General features: G+C 46.0%; 5 protein-coding genes across 5 annotated transcripts; all 5 read right to left on the bottom strand.

Moving 5' to 3' along the window:
• Positions 1 to 80: 80 nt before the first annotated feature.
• GUITHDRAFT_81410 (hypothetical protein) lies at positions 81 to 6,521 on the bottom strand (the record flags this gene model as incomplete). The annotated part of the gene is made up of 4 exons (XM_005820409.1): positions 81 to 500; positions 1,512 to 1,695; positions 4,294 to 4,536; positions 5,887 to 6,521. 4 exons carry the CDS (start codon positions 6,519 to 6,521, stop codon positions 81 to 83), a joined length of 1,482 nt encoding a protein of 493 aa, XP_005820466.1.
• Positions 6,522 to 6,695: 174 nt separating this feature from the next.
• Positions 6,696 to 6,992, bottom strand: GUITHDRAFT_57104 (hypothetical protein; the record flags this gene model as incomplete). The annotated part of the gene is made up of 1 exon (XM_005820408.1): positions 6,696 to 6,992. A coding segment is annotated over one exon (297 nt), but the record flags the coding sequence as incomplete, so codon positions are not given.
• Positions 6,993 to 7,424: 432 nt separating this feature from the next.
• On the bottom strand, positions 7,425 to 9,086 carry GUITHDRAFT_56075 (hypothetical protein; the record flags this gene model as incomplete). Its single annotated transcript, XM_005820407.1, has 2 exons — positions 7,425 to 7,880; positions 8,877 to 9,086. Coding segments are annotated over 2 exons (666 nt in total), but the record flags the coding sequence as incomplete, so codon positions are not given.
• Positions 9,087 to 11,061: 1,975 nt separating this feature from the next.
• GUITHDRAFT_81381 (hypothetical protein) lies at positions 11,062 to 11,412 on the bottom strand (the record flags this gene model as incomplete). The annotated part of the gene is made up of 1 exon (XM_005820406.1): positions 11,062 to 11,412. A coding segment is annotated over one exon (351 nt), but the record flags the coding sequence as incomplete, so codon positions are not given.
• A 1,593-nt stretch (positions 11,413 to 13,005) lies between these two features.
• Positions 13,006 to 19,033, bottom strand: GUITHDRAFT_81382 (hypothetical protein; the record flags this gene model as incomplete). Its single annotated transcript, XM_005820405.1, has 6 exons — positions 13,006 to 13,290; positions 14,002 to 14,430; positions 14,614 to 14,781; positions 15,175 to 15,269; positions 15,525 to 15,909; positions 18,698 to 19,033. Coding segments are annotated over 6 exons (1,698 nt in total), but the record flags the coding sequence as incomplete, so codon positions are not given.
• Positions 19,034 to 20,676: the final 1,643 nt, after the last annotated feature.

Genomic DNA, 20,676 nt, shown 5'->3' with positions numbered 1-20,676 from the left:
ACGCCATCTCGAACGTGTGAAGACGGGTGAAGACCAAATCTTGCTAACCAGATAGCTTGCTTGTTAATCAATAAAGTTTCCTAGACTACCTTGACGCCCATGTCCACAAGGAGCACACGGAGGTTAGGGAGGAGACCCTGGCGGAAGGGATGGCTCTTGAGGTTGTTGTCTTTGATCCACAGCTCGTTGAGGGAGACCAGCCTTGTCATGTTTGCGGGTAGTACAGTGAGCTCGTTGTTGCTCAGAGTCAGCACGTTGAGGTTGGTCAAGTCTGCGATTCCCTCGGGCACCACCGACAGCTTGTTGTCATGCACCCACAACTCTCGTAGAGCAGTCATGCCAGCGACCTCGGGAGGGAGGAGGGAGAGGCGATTGCCGTCCAAGTTGAGCACCTGGAGCTCGGTGAGTCTGCCGATGGAGAGAGGCAGCGTGTTGAGCTGGTTGCCGTCGAGCAAGAGCTCAGTGAGGGAGGACATGACCCCGACCTCGGGGGGAAGCGACTGCAACTCGTTGCCGCTGATAGCGAGCCGCTTGAGGGAGGTGAGGCCAGTGACGTCGGTAGGCAGCAGCTTGAGCTTGTTGGAGCTGATGTTGATCCTCTGGATGGAGAAGAGGTCCTTAAGAGAAGGAGGCAGTGAGCTTATGTTGTTGTCGTTGCAGTTGAGTTCCACAAGAGCTGAAAGATTTCCGATGGTTCGCGGGAGAGTCTCCAGCTTGTTCTCGCTGATGTCAAACATTCTCAGCTCCACGAGGTTTCCGATCAGAGGCGTCAAGACCGTCAGCTCGTTCCTCTCGAACCGAAGATCCGTCATGGCTGTGAGCGTACAGACGACGGGAGGGATGCTGCTGAAGAGGTTCGAAGCCAAGTTGAGGCGGGAGAGGAGGCGACAATTGCTGATGGACGCGTGCAGACTGTTCAACCGGTTGTGCGAGAGGTCGATATGCAGCAGCTCTCCACAGTTCCCGATGGCAGGATGGAGGAACGTGAGCGCGTTATGGTCCACCATGAGATCGCGTAAGCCCGGCATGCTGCCGATGCCTGGGGGCAGCTCAATGAGTCGGTTGTGCGAAGCTCGGAAGTGAACAAGGGAGACGCATCCTCCAATGGACGACGGGATCTCACTCAGACGATTGACGGACAGGTCGATGGTCGTCATGGCGTTCAGCCGGCCGATCTCCTCCGGCAGGGTGAGCATCTGGTTTCTCTGCAGATAGAGCTCGGTGATCCTCCGCATCTTGCCGATCTTGGAGGAGAGGTTGGTGATGGAGTTGTCTTTGAGAGTCAGCCGTTGGAGCTCCTGCAACTCGAGGATCTGGTCAGGGAAGTCGGAGAGCTTGAGGAAGCTCAAGTCCAGCTCCATCGACTTGCGAGACTGCGTGAAGGTCCAGAGGTAGTGGATCGTTTCGCGCTCTCCTCGCTTGATCACCTCCTCTGGCGGCGATCGCAGGGGGTTGTGGTCGAGGGTGATCATGGTCAGGTTCGTCAAGGATCCCAGGTCGATGGGGAGCACAGTGAGATTGTTGTGATCCAGCCGGAGGTCTGTGAGAGCCGACAGGTCGCCGATGGACTCGGGAAGAGCCTCAAGCTCGTTCTCGTGCAGGTGCAGCACCTGCAGGAGCGCGAGGTCCCCGATGGAGACTGGGAGCGAGATCAGGCTGTTCTTGGCGAGGTTGAGCGCCCTAAGCGCGCTGAGGCTTCCGATGGCAGCAGGAACGACGTCGAGGTGGTTCCGGTCGATCCAGAGCTCCGTGAGAGCGGTCATGTCAAGCACCTCGTACGGGAGGTTCTTGAGGAGGTTGTTGGAGAGCGACAGCCTTGTCAGGTTGGTCACGTCGATGCCGTCCAGCGGCATCGACTGGATTCCCATCCCGCTGAGGTCCAACGTCATAGAGGACTTGGAGTCGTACATCCTTGCCAGATACTCCAGCACAGCTGCCGTCCCCTTCGACACTACTTCGACCGGAGGCGTTCGCAGGTTGGACTTGCCGAGGTCCAGCTCAACCAGGTTAGTCAAGGTGCCCAATTTGGGAGGAAGCGTGTGGAATTTGTTGCCTCCACAGTGCAACTCGCTGAGGGAAGAGAGCATGCAGATGACGGGAGGCAGATGCGTCAGACCGTTGTTGCTGACATCCAGAGCGTTCAAGTTGGTGAAGTGAATGAACGACATTGGGAGGGTTTGGATCTGATTCTCCGCTAGGTTGAGTAGCTCTAGACTTGACAACTTGGCGAACTCCTGCGGGAGTTCGGCGATCTTGTTGCCGCAGAGGTTGAGCTCTCTCAGCTCTGTGAGCTCGAAGGTCTCGAGAGGCACATGGAGGAGGCCGATGTCGATCAGGTCGAGGATGCCGGTCTCGGAAGCCTCGTCGAATCGTGACAGATAGTCCATGACGTCTTCTACCTCCCATTGCAGTACCACGTGCGGAGGCGTGACGAGCTGGAGCCCGTTGAGAGACAACTTGGTCAGGTTGGTCAAGCGACCCATCTTGACAGGAAGGGCGGTGAGGCGCGAGCAGCCGTCGATGCTGATGGCCTTGAGCTGCTTCAGCTCGCTGATGTTGTCTGGTAGCGACTTGAGCTTGTTGTTGTCCAGCTTCAAGCTCGTCAGGTTCGACAGCTGTAAAACTGCTTGAGGGAGCTCCCGGAGTCCAAGATCCCCCAGGTCCAACTTCCCCGTCACTCCTCCGTCGCGCAACTTGCCAGCATAAGAGAGAATAGCATCCTCGCCCCGCAAGATGATCTCTTGGGGAGGCAACTTGGGCCCGTCATCCTCGACGTCTGCTCCTGACTTCCGTACATTGGCCAGTTCGGTGATCTTGATCTGAAGTTCGCTGATGTTGGTGAGCCGCTTCAGATCCGGAGGAAGAGATTGGATTGGGTTCTCTTTGAGGATCAGAGAATACAAGTTCGTCAGCTTTCCAAGAGACGAAGGCAATGACCGCAGTTGGTTGTAAGAAGCATCGAGCTTGGTGAGATGGATCAGTTGTCCGATCTCTGTCGGGAGTTCACTGAGCAGGTTGTGATCGATCAAGAGCAGCTGCAGGTCCTGGCACAACTTCATTTCTCCTGGAAGAATTCTCATCTGATTTCTTGACAACTTCAACTCTCGTAACTTAGTGTTGTTTCGGATCACTTCTTCGGGGAGCACGCGCAAGTGAAAGTCACACAAGTCCATACAACGAGTCTCTCGCGCAATCTTGAGCTTCTTGATGTACTCCAACGTGGGACGAGTTCCCTTCTGGAGAACTTCACGGGGAGGAGAGACTAGAAGATTTCCTTCTAGGTTGAGGACGTTGAGATTCGTTAGGACCTCGAATTGGAGTTGAAGCTCAGAGATCCGATTGGAAGCAACTTTCAGCTCTGTCAAGGCGGTCCACTTGTGAAAGATCTCTGGAAACGTCGTCAACTTGTTCCCGCTCAGTGCGAGGGTCTGCAGATTATCCAGGTCTCCAAGACTCGAAGGGATTTCATCCAAAAGGTTGTCGCACAACATCAATTTCGATATACCTGTCAAGTATCTCATCATAGGAGGAACAGAATCGAACTTGTTGTTATCCAGACAGATCGTATCTAACTTGGTCAAACTTCGAATGGATGGTGGAAGAGTTGACAACTTGTTATTTTGTAGCCAGAGCTTAACCAGATCGGCGCAAGATCCTATCTCAGGCGACAAGGAAGATAGTTGGTTGTCACTCAATGACAACTCGGTCAAGTTTGTGATCCCAAGATACTCCACGGGAAATGATCGCAAGTCCAAAAAGGACAATTCCAACACTCGCGAATCTCGCGCTTTCAAAACTCGGCGAAGGTAATTCATCACCTCGTTGGTCCCTCTCATGACAACCTCTTGCGGAGGAGTCTTCAGGTTGTTGTTGTCCAGATGCATCGAGTTCATCAGCTTGAGGCTTGAAAACTCTGGTGGAATGCTGGTGATTTCATTGTCGATGAGCGAGAGCTCGGTCAAGTTGGTGAGGAGCGACAACTCGACGGGCAGATACTTGATCTTGTTGTCTGCGAGAGAAAGCTCCTCCAGGCCAGTCAGCTGAGCAATCTGAGGTGACAACTCACTGATGAGATTGCCAGTGAGGAGGAGCGACTTGAGGTACTTCAACCTCGCAATCTCCGGTGGGAAATGCCACAACCCCATGCAGCTCAGGTCCAGGACTCTGCTGTTCTGTGACTTGGAAACTTTGCGGAGATAGTCCATCATAGACGAGGTTCCCTTCATGACCACTTCCTTGGGAGGCGTCTGAAGCTTGTTCTCGTCCACGTTGATGATCCTCAACACTTCCAACCCTCCAATCTCGAGGGGAAGCGAGGTGATGGGGTTGCCAGAGAGGGAGAGGAACGTCAGGTTGGTCAGGTATCCAATTTCTGCTGGAATTTCAGGGAGATTGTTGTCAGTCAGAATGAGGGTGTTCAAACTTGTCAGGCTTCCGATAGAAGCAGGGAGATTTTCTATTCTGTTGTCTCCGAGTTGTAACTCTCTCAGTTGACCGAGAGCGCCGATAGTCGCTGGCAATGTCCGGAGCTGGTTACTTGATAGTTTCAAAACGCGCAATTCGGTGAGCTTCCCCAACACAGGGATGATACTCTCCAGCTTGTTATGCTCGATTGAGAGGGACCTCAGGGAGGCTAACTGCCTGATCGCCGGGTGCAGAGAGGTCAAGAGATTGTTGTCCATGTTCAAAGATGTCAGATTCACAAGTGACTGTATCGCGCCAGGGATCACAGAGATTCGGTTATCAGCTACAGAGAGGTCAACTATCTCAACATGAATGCAGACCTCCGATGGGAAATGAGTAAGATTCATCCCGCCAAAATCAGCCCGGCGAGCATCCCTGATGCGATAAATTTGCTGCAAGTACTCCAAAATGGCCTCGACCCCACTCTCCACGACATTGATCGGCGGTGAGTTGATCGGATTTCCTGACAACTCTAAGGTCCTCAGGCCAGACATGGAGGCAAGCTCGGCAGGCACGGCATTCAACTGATTGTTTCTCACGTCGAGCCTGACCAGGTTCTTACAGGCTTCCAGCTCCGGCGGCAAGGAAATAAGCTGGTTGCTGTTGGCACGAAGTTCTCTCAGGTTGGTCAAGAAGCAAATGTCAGCATCGATCATTCGAATCTGATTCTCCGAGAGCATTAGAGACACAAGGTTCGTCAAACGACACACTTCTTTAGGCAGCTCGAGCAAGCCAAGCTTTGACAAGTCTAGTTTTTCTGACCTCTTGCCGTCATACAAGGCTTTCAGATATGCTAACAAGATGGTAGTTCCTTGCATGATGATCTCACGAGGTGGAGACTTGAATTCATTGCTGTGCAACTTGAGCTTGCGCAGGAGCGGCATGTTCCCCATTTCAGGAGGAAGCTCAGTAAGATTGTTGTGATCGATTGCAAGCCTTTTCAAGCCTGTCAGCTCCACCACCTCAGGAGGAAAAATCGCGAATTCGTTGTAGCTCAAGGTCAATTCTTTTAACATAGTCAATTCAACGAAGGCCGGGTGCAGCTTTGTTAGATGATTATGAGCAATTGACAATCTCAAGAGCGCTTGCAGCCCAGCAATAGCTTCAGATAACTCAGTCAAAGAATTGTGATCTAATGCCAACTGTGTCAATGAAGTCATGGTATGGATCTCTGTGGGGATCCGTGACAGCCCCATGTTGCTGAGATCAAGAAAACCTGCGCAAAGTTGTCAAATACTTGAAAACAAATGTTGAAAGAGAATACCTGATTTCTTGGCATGGAACATTCGCTGTAAGCTTTCCATGATGCTTGCTCCGTCGGCTTCGCTTTGCTTCGAAATCATGCCACCATCGATGATTTTATTTCCCTCTGCTTGTGAAGATTGTTTGTGAGTAGTTCCCGGAATTGTATTGACTGCTGACACGTCGACAACCAACGTTTTGAGCTTTTGAATATTACCCAACTCTGTTGGAAGACCCTTGAGAGGATTTTCGAACAAATTGAGCTCTTGCAACAAGGTCATGGTGCCAATGGAAGCAGGGATGGAGTCCAATCGATTGTTGTTCAGAAGCAGTTGTTTCATCTTTGTCAGCCGACCAATCTCTAATGGCAGGGCAGATATGGCATTGAAGGACAGATCAAGTTGCCTCAATGCTGTACATTCACCAATGGTTGTTGGAACTGTTGTCAACTGGTTTGCGTTGCACTTGAGTTCAGACATAAGCCTCAAAAAGCCAACAGTCTGAGGAAGAGACCTCAGCATGTTGTGATTCAAATCTAGAATGCGAAGATTCGGCAGATTTCCAATACTTGTAGGCAAGTACTTCAATAAATTGTGAGAAATTGTCAGAGTGACAAGGGCTGTCATGTCGCCGAACTGATTAGGAAGAGAATTCAACTGGTTAAAGTCGAGAGCAAGGGATTGCACATTATTGAGCTGGCCGATGGAGGGAGGAAGTTCAGAGATTTGGTTGTGATCGACCCAAAGAGTAGCAAGCGAAGACAGCATTCCAATGGATGCTGGAAGGTGCACAATCTGATTGTCAGCAATGCTCATCTCAAGCAAATTTCGCAATTCAATAACTTCTTCAGGCAACGACCAGATACTCAGGTTGCTGAGATCTAGAACTCCGGAGACCTTTGATTCAAAGATTCTCCTCAAGTAGTCCACCATGATAGTCGTTCCAGCTGCTACGATCTCTTTGGGAGGAGACGTAATACGTTCGTTGTCAATAGAAAGAATCGTAAGATTCGATAAATTTCCAACTGCCACAGGAACGACTCTGATCTCGTTTTTCCTGATATCCAACTCTGTAAGATTCGTCAGTTTGCTAATCTCGGGCGGCAGCTCGGCGAGCCCATTCGAGAATAGAGTCAGCTCCTCCAGACTTGTCATCAGCCCAATCTCTGCAGGCAGAGAGTTCAACAAATTGTTATCAAGAGCCAGTCGTCTAAGTCCAGATAAATGAAGAACTTCTGGCGGAATTTGAGTTAGTCCCATCTTAGAAAGATCCAATCTTTGAGTTCTGTGTGCGAAATGTATCGAAGCCAAGAATTCGAGGATTGATTGCGTACCTTGTTTGAGGATGGTATCAGGGGGTGAGATCAACTCAACGCCTTGTTGATATTCAAATCGACTCAGTTGGTTCAAAGAACCGATCTCGGCGGGCAGAGAGATCATTCTATTGCCACTGATATCCAATCTCTCTAACTTCAGACATGAGGATATCGAAGGCGGTAAAGTAGAGAGCTGGTTGTTTGCCAGGATCAATTCACTAAGTACTGTCATCTCTTGAAAGGCGTCAGGCATATTCAAAATAAGATTGTCACTTAGATTCAAAATTCTCAACCCTTGTATATTGAAGATCTCAGGGTTTACAAACCGTAGACCTCGACCACTCAAGTTCAGCACTCCAGTATGTCGAGAGTCGCAGATTCTCCTCATGAAATCAACAACATCGGCTGGACCGCGGGCAACAACCTCAACCGGAGGAACAGTGATCTCATTGTTTTCAATGTCAAGTCTTGATAGGAGTGTTAGGAGTCCCAGTTCTACAGGCAATGCCGTCAATCGATTCGTAGCGAGATTTAGTTCCGTTAGTGCTGACCAAAATCCTATTTCTGCTGGTAAACTTTCCAATCGGTTGTGGGCCAGCTGCACAGCAGTAAGTGCATGCATGCCCCCAATCTCGTCTGGTAGCATGTCAAGATCGTTGTGGGCAAGTAGCAATTCTGTTGTATTTGTAAGAAATCCAATTTCTGGAGCCAAAGTTCTCAATTGATTGTTTGAGAGATTGAGATGTACCAATTTGCTAAGATTTCCAATTAGGGAAGGCAACGCCGTTAATTCGTTCCCGAAACCTTCGAGATGGAGCAAACTGTGTAGTTGGAATACAGGAGCCGGAATCATATTGAACTCATTGTTGTTGAGTTTCAATTTGTGCAGTTTTGTCAAATCTGCAAATGAAGCTGGCAGAGATTTAAGTCTGTTTGAGCTTAAATTGCACTTCGTCAGTCCTTGAAGGTTTCCAAATGTAAGAGGGAGTGAAACGAGAGAGTTTCCAGCCAAAGATAATTTTGAAACATTGTTTGAAATCCGATCACACATGAAGGTCGGCCAAGAAGTCAAATTGTTTCCTTTGAAGTTAAGCTTCGTTATATTTGTTGTCACGATTTGGGTAGTCCAAACTTCAGCTGCCACCAAATTTTCTAACGCCATGCCATGCAGGTCAACGACGCCTGTGTACCTTGCATCAAAAAGTCGCCGAAGAAAGCTCACAATCACATGCAACCCTCGATCCAAAATCTCTTGTGGAGGATTTTTGATAAGAGAATTGTCGTATCTCAATTCCTGTAGTACTTTGATTGTTCCTATTTCCGGAGGTAGCGCGATCATAGGATTCCCGGTCAGAGAAAGCTCAGTGAGGCTCTCGAGTTTTGTGAAAGCGAGCGGAAACGATTTAATGTTGTTACCGTCGAGAATCAGAGATTGAAGAGAAGGCATCTGAAAGATAGCAGAAGGCAAAGTTTGCAGACCAAAATCATTCAAAGTCAGCCTATTTGTCTCTCTAGCAACTCTCATCCTTCCCAGATATTCGATCAAAACATCTGCACCCTGGGCAAATACCTCTGGTGGGGGCGAAGTAAATCTCTCGACATCGCACCTGATGGATCTCAAACTGATGAGATCACCCATGTCAGGGGGCAGCTCGGTGACATCGTTACCCACGAGAGAGACATGTGCCAAGTTTGACAACATTCCTACCGACGAAGGTAATGACCTCAATACGTTTGAATCCAGTTGCAGCTGTTTGAGCGAGGTCATGAAACCTAAAGAATCTGGAATTTCCATCAATTTGTTGAAAGAAACATTCATCTGAGTAACGGAAACAAGCCCTGCGATGCTTGGAACGAGCGTATGCAAATCGTTGTACTGAAGACGCAAATCTTGCAGGTTGGATAGATTGCCAATGGATGAAGGAATAGCTCCTAAGTGATTCTCGCTGACATACAGATCTTGAAGATTCACGAGATCTCCTATACTCTCTGGTAAGATAGTCAACTCATTTCGATCCAAGAGCAATCGACGCAGTTCCGTCAAACGTCCTATTTGATTCGGCAGGACTGCAAGATTATTTTCTCTCAGGTCCAGCACTCTAAGATGGATCAGTTGGATTATCTCATTGGAAATAGCATCTATCTTGTTTTCTTCCACTGAAAGTTCTCGAATTTCTGTGAAATTATAGATGAACTCTGGAATAGCAGGGAAAAAATTCTTTGACAGATTTAGGAGTGTAAGACTCGAAAATCTTTCTTCCGGAATTTCCAGAGCCTGGAAACAGAAAAGTCAAGAAAAGAGATACAAGTTGAAATTCAATCACCTTCAGGCTGTAATCCGGACTTGACAAGTCTAGATTCCCAGACTTTGTTGCATCATACAACAGACGAAGGAACTTCATAGTGTACTTAGGGCCCTCAGAAATGATTTCCTTTTGCGGGAAGGTGATGGAATCGGCGTCGAACCAGAAGATCTTGAAGGTGGTTATCTTTCCTAGTTCGATGGGAAAAAGGTGCAACTCTTCATTGTCGCGGATGTCAAATTCACTCAAACGGATCAATCCTCCCACTTCAGGCGGGAGCACCCTAAGCTTGTTTGATCTCAGTGAGAAGCATTCGAGACGGGCTAGATTGCCTATGGTCTGTGGGATCACTTCAAGCGAATTCTTGTCGCATCTGAGCTCTGTCAAGTTTTCCAGCAGTCCTATAGCATCTGGAAGCTCTCTAATCTTGTTGTCTGTAAATGTTAGAGTTTTCAAGTTAGCTAGTACATTGATATCGCTTGGTAAAGCAGATAGACTATTTTGATCCAACAAGAGTGTCTGTAACGTGTGAAACTGCAATACATATGCTGGGATCTTCTCAAGACCTTGATTTCGAAGGTCGACACTGTCAGAATGGGCCCCGAAGGACAAACTTCGAAGGTAATCGATGACAGCATCTTTGCCTTTTGCGATTATCTCACTTGGCGGTGACTCAAAGGGATTGTCGTCCAAGTCAAGAGCCTGCAGGTTCACCATATTCGCCATGCTAAGAGGCAGAAAGGTCAATTTGTTGCTTTCCAAATTCAACTTCCTCATTTCGGTCAAAGTACCAAAGTCAGCAATAAGACTTGAAATCTGATTGTGGCTCAAATCCAATGAGACTAGATGTTTCAGTTTTTGAATATCTTGCACAGACGTGATACGATTGTTAGCCAACGATAGACCAGTAAGACCTGACAACTTCGGCACTTCTTGTGGCATCGCGTTCAAGCCAAGATTGCTCAAATCCAAGTGATCTGTTCTGTAAGAGGTCTCCACCCTGGCAAGATACTCGTAAAGCAAGTCCTTCCCTTCGCGGATAATCTCAATAGGGAATGACTTGAACGGGTTCTCATCGAAATTCAGGTAAGTAAGGCTTGTCAACTTGAGTAGTCCAACGGGAATGTAGTCAATCTTATTGGTCTTGAGCGACAGGCTTGTCAAATTTGTCATTCCAAATAAATGATCAGGAAGCTCAACAATTGAATTTCTGTCCAGCCTAAGACTCGTAATTGCAGTAAGCTCAGTGATCGATGGAGATAGGACCGATATTTGTAGGTCCATCAAAGTCAATTGCAAAGTCTCTTTGGCTAAAGCCAAGGCTCGGAGAAAGCCTCTTGTAGATTCCACCCCCTTGTTCAGAATGTCTGGAGGAATGTAAGCAAACAGTGATGGGTTGTTTTCCATGATCAGGTTTTGCAGCTGTGTCATCGTTCCAAGGCCAGGGGGTAACCGTTGAAGGTTGTTGTCGGCAACGGAGAGATCTGTCAGGTTAGTCAAATCTGTGATAGAATCGGGAAGATCCGTGAACATGTTGCCAGACAACCTCAGCCTTAACAAGGAGAGAGCTTGCCCAAGCTCAGTTGGCACCTGAGTCATATGATTGTGAGCTACTCTCAAGTCCGTCAAGTATTTCAAGGAACCGACGGTGGAGGGAAAATTGCTTATCTTGTTTTTTGAAAAGGAAAGCTCCTCCATCAGTCTTAACTCTCCTATCCATTCTGGAATCGTCTGGATCGAGTTGTTTTCCACATTCAAACGCCGGAGCCTTGTGAGTGACTTTACACAGGACGGAAGCTCAGAAAGTTGATTGTCCATGAGAGAGAGCCTCTGAAGCAAAGTTAAGCTGCCAAAGGTAGCAGGAAGCTCACTAAGCAAATTATTGTCTAGCATCACGACAAGAAGAGAAACGATATTGCCAATCATGGGACTGATTGATATCAACTCGTTGTTCTCCACTTTGAGCTCCTTCAGCCCACTAAAGTTTCCGATGACACCTGGAATTCCGCGAAGATGATTTCCTTTTAGGTCAAGAGAAGTCACAGATGCAAGTCTCTCTGAATCCTCTGGAAATGAACGAAGGTTCATTTGACTCAGATCCAACTTCCCGGACACAGCGCCCATATGCATCTTGTTCAAATATCGACACATGCGTGCAGTCCCTTGTTTGACTATTTCCTTTGGAGGAGATATCAGAGGGTTTTCATCCACAATCAGCTGCTCTAAGTCGGTGTTGTTCTTCAAGTCGAAGGGTAGAGTTTGTATTAGATTTTGCGAAATATTCAAAGCTTTGAGCTTGGACAATTTACCGATGTTAGGATTGAGCGAAATTATCCTATTGTGCGAAAGATCGAGGTAAGTGAGGCTTCTCAACGCCTTGACTGCATCAGGAAGTCCTTCTAGAGCGTTATGATGAAGATGCAACTTTTCGAGTCCTGTCAAGTGAGACACTTCATTTGAAAATTGAACAATGCGATTCCTCGATGCGTCAAGTTCCTTGATATTCTCAATACTACTCACTTCAGCAGGAAATGATTCCAGTTCCAAGTCACTAAGGTCAACTTTTCCAGTGTTCTTACCCTCCAGTATCTTCCGTAAGTATTCCATGATGTATGATGTTCCACGGTTCGTAATTTCTGGTTTTGGATATTGAATGCTTTCATCATATTCAAACTGAGACAAATTTTTCAGCAAGCCTAGTTCAGGGGGCAACATATTGATAGGATTTCCGACAACATTGAGCACTGAGAGTCGAGTCAGAGTCCCTATCCACCTTGGAAGAGAAGTAATCAAATTTCCACGGATAGAAAGCTTGGTAAGATTGCTCATGTGCTGTACTTCTGGAGGCATAACCTTCATCAAATTCTGGCCCATAGTTAAGACATTCAAATTGGAAAGTTTCTCAAAATCATCAGGCAAATCTGTAAGTTGATTCTCTCCTAACATGAGTTCTTCGAGCTCTATACAATCGGCAAGTGTGTGTGGGACAGCTTGGAGCTTGTTCTTATCCAACCTCAATCGCTTCAAACATGTCAGAGATCCGATTTCTAACGGCAGCTCCGTGATAGAGTTGTTGGTAAGCATAAGTTCAGTCACACCTGTCAAGAAGGGGATTTCTCGAGGGAGACTGGTGAGGTTCAGTCCGATAAGTTTTAAAGTTCCCGTCTTGTTAGCTTCCGAAAATCTCCTCAAATATTCCAGGATTGCATCGGTTCCTCCACTCACAATCTCAGGCGGCGGAGCAAGCAACGGGTTCTCATCCAAAATGAGTTCTCGAAGCAAGTTGAGATCGCCGATGTGAGGCGGTAACATATCGAGATGGTTGTCACGAACATTCAGATACACAAGTGATTTCAGATTTCCGATTGTAACGGGCAAAGATTTGAGGTAATTTGAGCTCAAGTCAAGACTGGATAAGTTGATAAGCTTCCCAATGACAGACGGAATCTCCATCAATTTATTCCGAGATATTTCGAGTTGTTTCAATGATGTCAAAGTCTTGAGAACTTCCGGTTTGAGCCTCACAATGTCATTAACATTCAGCGACAGCAGCGACAACTCCTGAAGAGAAGTCAATTCATTCGGTAAAACATCCAATGCAAGAGACTCAAGGGAAAGCTTTCCACTAACTCTTGATCTATCGACAAGCTGAAGGTAAGCCAAGACAGCCTTCGTTCCTCTCTCAAGTATCCTCTCTGGCGGAGATGACAAAGGATTTCCGTCCAAATTTAGGCTTGACAATTTGCTGACTTTCCACATCCAGGTAGGCACAATTTGAATTTTGTTGTCCGCTAATTGCATGGATGTCAAAGAGGTGACTCTCATGAAACCTGCGCTGATTTCCTTGAGCTTATTATTGTTCAGAGTAATTGTTTTCAAAGAATACATCGTCCCTACTTCCTCGGGAAAGTGAGTCAAGGAATTATCATGTAGGTACAATTCAGTTAGATTCGTGAGAAGCCCCAGCTCTGGGGGCAACATCGCTACTTGGTTGGAGTGGACTGAGAGATAAGTCAAATCGGTAAGCATGCCAATCTTCCCTGGAATTCCATTGATATTGTTAGAATTGAGGCTGAGATATCTCAGTCCCTGCACATCTGCGATCTCAGGAGGGAATGAACTTAGATTCATGTTGCTCAAATCCAACTCACGCGTCTTGGCACCGACAAAGACACTTCTCAGGTACTCAATGACAACCTCTGTTCCATTCGGCCATATCTCCTTGATGGGTGACTCCAAGTTGTTTCCTTCCAGATCAAGAAAGTTCAGAGTGGGCAGATTTCCTAAAGAGAAAGGCAAACTACTCAGCCGATTGTTCTTTAGATTTAGGCTGGTCAATGCAGTCAGCAATCCTATGCTATACGAAATGCTGGATATTTGATTGTTGCTAAAGTCTATCTGCTGCAGGTTGTACATCTCACCAATTCTATCAGAGATGCTCTCAATCTCATTGTTAGACAAATTCAACTTCGTGACTTTGACTAGTTCAGCTACCGCATTGGGCAAGCCTTTGAGACCAATGTTGACCATGTGCAATTCATAATCTTTCCAACTGTCTTCTATTGACTTGTGGAAGGCTAGGAAGGCAGCAGGGCCACGCTCAACAATCTCGGGGGGGGGCGATTCAGTACCCTCCCCCCCTACATCTATTTCTCGAAGGTTCACAAGACGCCAAACTGAAGGAGGAAGAATCCGAATGCGGTTTCCCGTTGTCACCAAACTTTGCAAACCTGTCAGAAGCGAAATCTCTCCAGAAATGGAATTTAAACTGTTATTTGAGATCGCCAAACGCCGCAGTTTAGTTAATTTGAAGAGCTCAGGCGGAAGGGTCTTGACCTGATTGTTGCAGATACTCAGATCTTCAAGGTTTCTCAGGTTGCCAATTTCTGGCGGAAGAATTTGGATCATATTGAAGTCCACCTTCAAAGCTTCCAGCAAAGTCAACATTCCGATGGCAGGAGACAAAAGGCTCAACTGATTGCCTTCCAGATTCAAACGCGAGAGGGCAGGTAACAAACCGATATTCGTTGGCAAGCTCGTCAACTGATTATAAGCTACTTGCAGCCTCGACAAATAGGCCATCCCAGCAATCTCTGGAGGAATCCTCTGCAGGTAATTATTTGACAGTTTCAGGTCTGTGATCCCACTCATGCTAAGGACTTCTGTTGGAAAATCCGTGAGCCCCATTGAACTCAAATCCACCCGGAACGTTGTCACTGCAGAGTCGATCATCTTAAGATAAGACATGATTGCTCGCGTCCCCTTTGTGATCACTACATCAGGAGGAACTCGCAATTGATTGTTCTCGAGGCTTATTGTTTTGAGATTGTTCAACGTCCAAAGGCCAGACGGGAGACTTTCCAACTGGTTGTCATGTAAACACAATTCTTCTAAATTCTTCAGCTTTCGAATCGAATTCGGTAAGTCGTGAAGGTTATTTGACTGTAGGTGCAACGTCTTCAATTGCAACAGTGAGCCGACACTAGCATTCAGCTTCTGCAGCTGATTGTGATCTAAGAGAAGTTCTTCTAACTCCACAAAGACACCAAAATCCATTGGCAAAATCTTGAGCTTGTTGTAACTGAGAACAATCCTCTTCACAAAGGTGAACGACATGACATCTGGAGGAACAGTCAAGAGCCCGTACTTGTCTACTAAAAGCTCTCCTGTCTCCCTTGCGGTCACAAACAGGCGAAGATATTTAAGAACCCTCGAAGCGTCCCCTTCCTGAACGACTTCCTTTGGTGGCACTTGCAAGTTTTGAAAATCAACGTCTAAAGTTTTCAACATTTTCAGCTGACCGACTTCCGGCGGCAGGATTTGCATAGGATTTTTGTACAAATTCAACACCTGAAGCTTTGTGAGTTGGCCGATTGCTGCGGGGAGAGTTTTCAACTGGTTACTCTCAAGGTCCAAATTCTTTAATTCAGTGAAGATTCCAATGTCTTCCGGCAATTCAGTCAATGCATTTGACTGGATGGATAAGTTGGTCAAATCTGTCATCCACAAGACCCCTTTCGGAAATTCAGTGAGACCCAAACCATCAAGACTCAAGTGCAGAGAACTCTCCGCAGATTTTACAAGCTGGAGAAAGCCTAGTGCTTGGGAAACCCCTCTAACTGCAATTTCAGCTGGAGGTAGTTCGATGTACTTTGGATCAATGTGCAATTTACGTAAATGATCTGCCATTGCTCCCATACTCACAGGTAATGCTGTGATAGGATTTCCAGAAAGCGATAATTCCGTCAAAGACGTCAAGAGGTGAAAGTTATTTGGCAATGCTCTGATTTGATTGTTTGAAATTCGCAATTGTTTGAGTTCCCCAAGCTGACAAACTTCGTTTGGTAAATTAGAAAGAGAGTTATTGGATAGTCGAACTTCACGTAGCTCAACAAGCAAACCAATGACTGGAGGGATTTGTGTTATTGCATTGTCATTGGCCCATAATTCCCTCAGAGTCGTCAATTGTCCTATTTGAGGCGGTAAGGAACTAATTTGATTGTTCTCCACGTTTAGGCGGATCAAGCCAGCAAGTTGACCGATTGCTTGGGGCAGCTTTTTCAACTGGTTGAAGGACAGCCATAGCTCTGTCAGGCTTGTTACACTTCCCAGCTCATTTGAGACCACCGTAATGTAATTGTTGTACAATTTGAGGGTTTGCAACGTCGACATGTAATTTACCTCTTCTGGCAACGATCTCAAACCAAAACCTCCCAAGTCAATGGCATCTGTATACGGAGCTTCCAAGATTATGCTGCAGAATTGGAGGATTTTCTTTGTTCCCTGCATGCACACTTCTCGAGGGGGAGAATTCATCTTACTTGCATCCAATCCTATTCTTGTAAGATTCGTCAAATTTGCCATGGACGTCGGAAGGTTTGTAATTTTGTTATCGACGAAAGAAATATCTTTTAGCGAAGTCAACATGTGCAGGTTGCGAGGCAGATTCAACAGCCTGTTTCCATCCATACTTAGATTTTCGAGACTTTGTAATTGTTGCAAACTGTCGGGTATTGATGTAAGAAGGTTATAATCTAAAAGCATGGTCTTGCAATTGACTAACAATCCAATTTCATCAGGTAAAACCTCCAATTGATTCTTGCTGCAATCAAGTTCTGTGATCCTTTCTTTGACCGCCATTGTGAGAGGCAACAGAGCTAAACTCATCCGACTTAGAGAAAGGACACCTGTTCTATTCCCAACATGAAAAGAGCGCAAATACGCCATAATTGCAGCTCCACCACGATCTATAACATCTTCCGGTGGTGCTTCTAATACACTATTTGCAAGTTTGAGCTCCTTAATCGAAGTGATTTTACCAAGAGTTGGTGGTAGATTTTTGAAAGTGTTGCCAGATAGGTTGAGAATTGTCAGGGAGGTAAGTTCAGCCAAGGTGAAAGGTAATAGATCGATTTCGTTATTTGAGACATCCAAATGTACAAGAGAAGTCAACATAGGTCCAAGTGATTCTGGTATGCTTTTGATCTGATTATCATTTACAAAGAGAGTTTTGAGTCCATTAATGTACAATGCTTCAATGGGAAAATATCGAAAGCCTTGAAAAGCTAAATTTAGCTCTTTGGTTCTTCTCGCGTCAAGAATTAATCGAAAATATGCCAAAATATCAGGAATTCCTCTCAGAGCCAAGTCTTGCAAGGGTCCGGTGAGCGGGTTGTCTTGAAGATTCAAAGTCTTCAAGTTTTTCAGAAGTCCGATTTCAACTGGCAACGTTTGTATGCAATTAGAACTGAGATCCAATTCCTCCAATTCTGACAATGATCCAAGGGAGGATGGCAAAACTTCAATGCGATTTGAGCTTACAGAGAACACTTTCAAGTTTCGAAGAACATGAACAGTTTCGGAGATAAAATTCAATTTGTTGTCTTGCAAAGATAACTTCGTCAATGCTGTCAATTGTTCGATGTCGTGAGGAAATGAGCAAAGCTCGAACCCATGCAAATCGAGGTCGTTTGATTCCATGGCCTTCAATAAAATACTGTAATACTGTACACATTTTTGGGCACCAATCTCATTTGTAGAAGGTGAACATGACAAAATCAATCCTCCATCAAGAACTTCCGGAGGGACACGAAGTTTATTTCCCCTCCAGGAAATATCTTTCAGTTTCGAAAGATAACCAAACTGTACCGGAAGATTCTCTATGGCATTATCTTCAAAATAGAAACATTCTAATGAAGATAGATTCATTATTGCTGAATCAATTTTTGATATTCTGTTTGCAGACAGATTCAAGGAAACAAGATCAGAAAAAGAATAAAAAAATCCAGGAATTTCAGATATCATGTTATTTGCAAAATTAAGGCTTGATAATCTTGTCCCAACAATTTTCAAAATGTCAGGTACTGTGAAGAAGACATTTTTATCCAGTATGAGAGATTTCAATGCTGTCAAGTGGCCAATGAATGCTGGTAAATCTTGCAACTGATTGGATCCAAGATCAAGTTTGTTCAGTTGTCCAACTTTCCCCACTTCCTGGGGTATTGAATTTATCCCATTTCCTCTTAGTGTCAGCTCTTTAACATTCTTGAGACTGTTCACAACGTCACCAAGCTGCTTGAATGCAATGTAATCGAACGTTAAAGACTCAAGTGCGCTCAACTTCTGCAAACTATCAATCAGAACATTTGTCCACGGATTCTTACTCAGGCTGAGAGATTTTAGAGCAGGAATCATGGACAAGATATCTGATCCCTTGGTTGACAATTTTTCAAGATTATTTTCATCCAGAATTATAGAATTCAATTTTGGCACTTTTGAAACTTCATTGGGAACTTCGTTCAAATCCATTCCACTCAGGTTCAATACTTTGTCCTCCAAAGCGTTGTAATACCTCCTTCCATACTCAAGGACGAAGTGTATACCTGTTCACCAAATATCATGTTCAATTTGCAAAGCAAACCAAATCGAAACAACCTTTAGATACTACATTTGGTGGAGGAGACTGCAAGGGGTTGTCCTTTATGCGGAGGTCCAAGAGACGGCTGCAGAAGCAAAGCTGAAAGGGCAGTTCTTGTATTTGGTTCTTTTCAAGGGATAGAAGCGTCAGACTAGTAAGGTTCTTGATTTCACCCGAGATAGTTTTGATCTTGTTCTTGCTTGCATCAAGAGAGATGAGTGAGATAAGTCCTGCTATATCGTCAGACAAAGCTTGTATTTGATTGTCCGAAATGTCCAGTCGTGTGAGCGTCGATAACATTCCTGCATCCGGAGGGAAAAAGTCAAGAAGTAGGCCTGAGAGGACAAGGCTTCCAGAAGTAGCACTTCTGACTATTGTGGCAAGGTAATCGATGATGGCCTTTGCACCCTTGGAAGCGATTGCGAGGGGTGGAGATTTCAGATTAGAACTTTCAACATGCAGATCCTTGAGGGAAGTCATATCACAAAAGAAAGAAGGAAGGTAAGAAAATTTGTTGCCACTTATGGAAAGTGCAGTGAGCCCCGTCAGGGTTTGGATCTCACTCGGAACATCAACGAATTTGTTGTTCTGAACCCATAAAGTTTGCAAGTTTGTTAGATTTCCCATCTCTGATGGTAAACTGGACAATTGATTGCCATTCAATCGCAATTGAAAAAGGGCCGTGAGCATGCCAATCTCCTTTGGGATTACTTTGATCTGATTGTCTGAAAGGGATAAGGACTTCAAACTGGGAATGGAAAAAATATCTTTTGGGAAGATGGGCAGACCCATATTGATCATGTCTAACTTTCCCGTCTTGTGAGCTTGTTCAAATCTCTTTTTGAGGTTTTCCTGCAGGATATCGAAATGACTATATGGAAACACTTGGAGACGAGAACTAACCACGTCCATCCCTTTTGCTGCTGCTTGTCCTGGCTTTGGTTTATCCTGATGAGCAGCAGTAAGTAAATCCTATTCATTGCGTTGAGCCTTACCTGAGTAGAAACTCCTGCTGCTCCAGCTACAGATCCTCCACCGCCGCCACCACCTCCTCCTCCAAGTTCTCTGCCACTTCCTTCCATCCTCCGCCCGTTATCCCGCCATTCGGCCCAACAGCGATAGAATTACTCAAAGAATATGACTAAAACTTTTGGGAAAAGTACAAGTTCGGGGCCCGGGGCCGGGCGGCGGCCCGGGGGCGCCGGGCCGGGTGTCGGTCAGGCGCTATCTGACGAGTCGGAGCCTACCCGGTACGCCGGCCCCCGGTAAGCCTTGTCATCGTGACGCGCGATTTCTGACGGAGCCTCGGTGTACAAGTTTTTTCAGTGTTCAAGGCCGAAACGTGACGGTTTCAAAATTTGTCCCGGTGATCATTTCTTGAAGCCTTGAACTCCGACGGATTTTGAAAGTTTCATGCAGGGCTCAGTTTTCTACTCAGCAGTGCTATCCCTCAGCAATTCTCAGTACGGTCAAGTTTCGCAGTGCCACTGTGCGGCATTAAACTCGGTCTTGGCTGAGCAAAAACTTGGGCCTGTCTTCAGGCTTGTTACAACTATATCTGCGTGACTTTGGCACAGTACAAGTCTAACAAACTTGTGCTTCGTCCGTCACCGGGGCCCGGCGGAACTCGGATATCTGCGTGACTTTGGACTAGTACAAGTTAATCATGTTGATCTTTGTTTGGTTAGTTGAAGGGCCGCCTTACTTCGGAACAGAGTGACGGTACGGCGCAGCGCAGTGCGGCAAAGCCTGTTGATGGAACGTATGCCAGCCCGGCCAGTCAGATAGCGCCGAGTTAACAAAAACTCTCCTGTAAACCAAGACGACTTACGTGGCAGGCGGCAATGTAGTACGTGTGACGAAGAGGAGGCCTTCCTAGCCGTCTTGCTAAGGTCCCCTCATGTCTGGATGCTTGGGTTTCACATCCTAGCATACAGTCTATCTCTCATGTGCTCCTCAATTCTGGTTTCGTGTGCATTAAACTCGGTCTTGAGCAAAAACTGTCTTGTTGAGATTAAGGTCGATGTGATATCTGCGTGACTTTGGACTAGTACAAGTCTAACAAACTTGTATTACGTCGGTTATGAGCCTCGATTACATGCTCAATCATGTTGATCTTATATTTGGTTAGTTGAATTGTTTACTGGAGTTTTTTCTTTCTTGGTATTGTTTTCCCGTTGCTGTTGAAAATTCATGCAAATTCTATCAAGCTTTACACATTCGGATGACTCCTCTCTTCAATCAGGCTCTCTTTCTAGCCGCAAGCCAAGTTGTTTAGGAGTCTCATCTCAGCCTCAATTTGTTTGATTGATCTTCGAATAGGAAAAACAAGCCTTTCCCCAGCCAGATTGGTCGGTCGAATATCTGCTTAACCGTGTGGAAACGCACTTGAAGCTGATTCGATTCTTATTGAAGTTTTCATGTCATGGAGCTAG

The sequence above is a fragment of the Guillardia theta genome (assembly GCF_000315625.1).
Source record: "Guillardia theta CCMP2712 unplaced genomic scaffold GUITHscaffold_178, whole genome shotgun sequence".
Classification (NCBI taxonomy): Eukaryota; class Cryptophyceae; order Pyrenomonadales; family Geminigeraceae; genus Guillardia; species Guillardia theta.
Note: the sequence above shows the minus strand (reverse complement) of the source record. Positions and strands in the feature narration are given on the sequence as shown.